The sequence below is a fragment of the Populus alba genome, chromosome 19, assembly GCF_005239225.2.
Source record: "Populus alba chromosome 19, ASM523922v2, whole genome shotgun sequence".
Classification (NCBI taxonomy): domain Eukaryota; kingdom Viridiplantae; phylum Streptophyta; class Magnoliopsida; order Malpighiales; family Salicaceae; genus Populus; species Populus alba.
The window spans coordinates 15,383,042-15,387,560 of NC_133302.1; the positions used below are offsets into that span (position 1 = coordinate 15,383,042).

The 4,519-nt window shown below is 36.1% G+C and overlaps 1 protein-coding gene across 1 annotated transcript; it reads left to right on the forward strand.

The window, feature by feature from the left end:
* The first annotated feature begins 765 nt into the window (after positions 1-765).
* On the forward strand, positions 766-3,249 carry LOC118063379 (methylesterase 17). Its single transcript, XM_035077396.2, has 4 exons — positions 766-1,181; positions 1,268-1,408; positions 2,325-2,459; positions 2,646-3,249. Exons 1-4 carry the CDS (start codon positions 909-911, stop codon positions 2,925-2,927), a joined length of 831 nt encoding a protein of 276 aa, XP_034933287.1. The 5' UTR covers positions 766-908; the 3' UTR covers positions 2,928-3,249.
* The last annotated feature ends 1,270 nt before the right edge of the window (positions 3,250-4,519 follow it).

Here is a 4,519-nt window from a genome sequence, read left to right on the forward strand (position 1 = left end):
TTAGATCCATCCTCTAATTTATTTTTCTTTTCTTTTTTTTCGCATAATTTCTCATTATTATTTTTTAGTCTCTACTCTTCTTATTACATTTTTGTGTATTTCACTCTCTAATTGTTTTTCTTATATATGTTTTCCTCCTTTTTATTTATATTATCCTTCGCTAGCCGATTGCTTTCATTTACCGTTTTCCGAACAACTGGAGATGAGAGGACCTAGAAAATTTTAACTCGTTTCTGAATAGTCAATTACAAGAGCAGTGCCGGCCGGCAATATATGAGTAAAGAAAAAAATATAAAAAATATCTTCAGATGAGCAAAGAAATTGTCAAACACCCGACAATTGCACTTTCACAATCTATTTTAATCGACCAGACGAAAGAAATACAAAAATCCCTGCTGCCCTGTTGAATGACAAATCTCCATTTCCAATGCTTCGCAGGTGTGTGTTTATGGTCCATCCGATGGACACAAAGGCTAGTGGAGTCACCGGCATGCTCGAGTATCGGTATATATGCGCATTAACAGTGGTGCTAGCAATGTTCCTTGCTGCGTGGGGCCACCTTCGAAAATCTATAGCCATAGATCATCCTAGGATGGTGAGCTAGTGCTCATGATGATACCCCCTGTCATGTGGGGTCTCCTTGGAAGATTTTGAACCATTGATTACGCTAAGAATTTATACAGGCGAGCATGATATTAATCACGGCGTATTGAAAAAGTAGGGACGGAGCTTACCATATATAAAAATTATTTTTTAGGCTTCCAATAATGATTAGGTAAAAGCAATAAATCATTACCTTCTATGACTACTGGCACTATAAGAGCAGAGAAGTATGTATTCTCACAAAAGTCTACCAAGGCAGTGATTTGAGTGTTAGGAGAATTTGACAAAAATATTGAGGGACGGCCATGGGAGAGGAAGTAACTAAGATGGGAGAAAATGGCCCCTTATCAGCAAAGCCGCAGCAACCTACACACTTTGTCCTGGTGCATGGAATAAGTGGAGGGAGTTGGTGCTGGTACAAAATCCGGTGTCTCATGGAGAATTCAGGCTATAGGGTCTCCTGTATTGATCTCAAAGGCTCTGGCATCGATCCGACCGACGCCGATTCTGTTCATTCCTTTGATGATTATAACAAACCTCTAATGGACTTCATGTCTTCCTTGCCTGATAATGAGAAGGTCCTTCAACATATCCTGGTCTTTTGGGCTGCGCATATATATATATGACCGATTTCTTAATATATGATTGCTCTTAATGTTTACAGGTGATACTGGTAGGTCATAGTGCCGGAGGGCTAAGTGTAACACAGGCAACTCACAAGTTTGCAAAGAAGATCCGGTTAGCCGTGTACTTGGCTGCCACCATGCTCAAGCTTGGATTCTGGACAGATCAAGATATACAAGATGTAAAATTATTTCATCCATCCATCTCTCACTTTTCTTTTCGAGTTTCTTTCATATACCTCTGAAGAATTCATAAATGTTGGTGTGTGTGATGTGATAATGGCATCAGGTTATTGTCCGTCAGTCCCACAGCCCCAATATATGCTATCCAACTGTATTCACAAAGTATCGGGGTGTTATCCACTTGATTTCACCGTGACAAATCTCAATATTATCCATAATTGCCGGCTCTTCCAAATGAAAACAAATTAGCACTAGCTGTCTTATTATACTCCCATTGAGAGAGTAGAAAATCTACATAAATATTTTGATAATTAAGGTGGGATAGAGTCGTCAATGTTGCACCCCTCGTCATGCTGCATCAGCACCCACCTAACGTTACAAGCTACCTAACTAGCTTGAATTACTTGACATAAGTTCGATGATGCAATGGAAAACTAGCCTCTCTAACAGGAAGTCACAAGTGGTGGGAGTTTTCTCTGGTCATTTAGCTTAGTTTGCATAAATATAGAAAGCAAGCACATGGATCGAAAATCAAAGGACATATCACGTTTGTGCTTTTAAAAATCTCTTAAAAGTATCATTTGTGGCCATGCTAAAAGATGTCCGTTCTGAAAAGCCCTTCTCTCCTTTTTCTTTTTCTTTATCTCATTTTCCTTCCCGGGGAGGCATGGAGCATGGGGGTTTTAGCCGACAAAAGACGCTGGAAAACTACTTTGCCTTTTTCCAATATCATACAATGAGAACTTCCTTCAATGCCTTGGAGATTTTTGGAGCTAGAGAAGACAGTTGAACAACCAGATTGTTTTAATATAATGGCAACTTTGACACTCGTTCAGTCTAGTACCTCCTAGCTACGAGGAAAGATTATCTTATGCCTTCAAAGTCATGGCCATGTTCCTTGATGTCAAATTGCAGGGAGTACCTGATCTATCCTCGTTTGGGGACGTGTATGAGCTAGGATTTGGGTTGGGACCTGACCAACCTCCAACCAGTGCCATTGTCAAGAAAGAATTTCAACGCAAAATTAGCTACCAACTGAGCCCTCAAGAGGTACTCTTATTTCAGTACCAAACTTGATTATGTTTGGAGCAATCATTCAATATTTCCTGCTTCGATACATTTTCTCCCTATTTTTTACCAGCAATATAGTTTTTCTGTCAAGTTTTGAAGGCACCATATAAAAGGAAGCTCCCTTATCTTTCATATTTAACCATGATGACAAGTGGGTTTCTTCAGGATTCAACCTTGGCTGCCATGCTTTTGCGACCAGGACCCATCCTAGCAATAAGTTCTGCAAGATTTAAGGAGGAAAACGATGATATCGACAAGGTGATGCGAGTATACATTAAGACCACGCACGATCATGTTGTCAAACCTCACCAACAAGAAGCAATGATAAAAAGGTGGCCACCATCTGAGGTTTATGCACTGGATAGCGACCACAGCCCGCTCTTCTCCACCCCATTTCTGCTCTTCGGTTTGCTTATCAAGGCAGCAGCTTCTGTTGGATGTCACTAATAAGAGAGTGTGAATATCCTCGTGGATTGAATACACCTATATTCTTCTTCTATTTTCTTGATTGTATCCAATAATTTCCAAGACTCTCAGTTCAGCTAGCAATCATACATGGGGAAAAAAAAAAAAAAAACATGAGCATGATATGAGAGTATATGTTTTCCATTTAGTGGGAAGATTGTGATCCTATTCTAGTGTGCTAGCTCCCCAGAAATTTGCATATATACATTTCAAAGCTGCATTTCTTTTATGAACTTTAAAAGACTTGCACACTCCTTGATCTCCAATTGTTTGGGCTGAATGAACTTATGCATTTTCTTGTTGAGCTCCTGTCATCTGCTGCATGAAAGGAACCAGGTGGGGTTGCTGGTGTCTTTCTCCTAATTAGCCATCAAGATTTAAAGTTCAAGTGAAGATATAATTAAGAAGTGCAAATTCTCCTAAATATTTTAGTTTTGATATGAACATCGTGTCTTTAACACAACTGAAGAGATAAGCTTAATTTCAAATTGGAAAAACTGACTCCAAAATACACTAAAGTATAATACTTGTAGTGTGAAACAAATAAAATCAAATAAATAGCTTTGTATACACAAATATTTTTCAAAACAATCCTTACGTGAGGACTAGTCCATATATTGTCCCGCGTATTGAGGCCGGCCGGACCGTTTTTTAAAATACACAAAACAAAATGTCAAAATTTTGAGGATTCTTTTAGAAAGTGATATTATACCCGATAAACTAGAACACTGATAATAATATTATTTAAATTTTAAAAAAGTCAAGATGAAATTAAAAACCTATTAAAAAATTAAAACCAAGAAACTATAATAGAATATATCATGAATACCAATTTAAAAATAAATCAAATGCTTAAAAGATAATCAAGCATCACATCTGTTTTTTTTTTTTTTTAAAATTGAGACACCAACATATTTAATGACTTAAAGAAAACAAATTAAAATTACAAAAAATCTAAAAAATAACTTCAAAAAAATATATTGATATGGTGACATACAGGGGTCAACTTGCTACCCGTGACCTAGATCATTATATCATGATAATAATGTAAAAATCAAGTTTGAACAAATTAATCATGTAAAAAAAATATAGCATGAAGAAAAATTTAAAATAAACTAAATGTTTTAAAAAAGAATTCAATCAAACATATTTAAAAACATTTTAAGACAATAAAATATTTGATCGACCTAAACTTTGCAGATTAAAATGTCAAACCTGCGACCTAGGTCATAAAGCTTGACTAAGTTTAATGATTTTTTTATTTACCTAAATATAAAATAATAAAATTAAAAAAAATAAAGGGCAAAAAGTAGCCTAATCATGCGTGCTTGGTGGCCTAGTGTGCCTGGTCTTTTATAAAAACGAGCTTAGTTGTATAGGCCTTCCAACCTAGCCCGTACACCTGGGCTTAGTTTTGTATTTTATTTTATTTTATATTCTTAAAAAAAAATAACGAACAATTTTTTTTCTACTTTTTGCAAAATCCAATGACTAAAGGGTTGTTGAAAAATCTAGCCTTCAGTTTTTTCTTTTAAAAAATCTATTTTTCAACTCATTTATGACCTAAAACATAT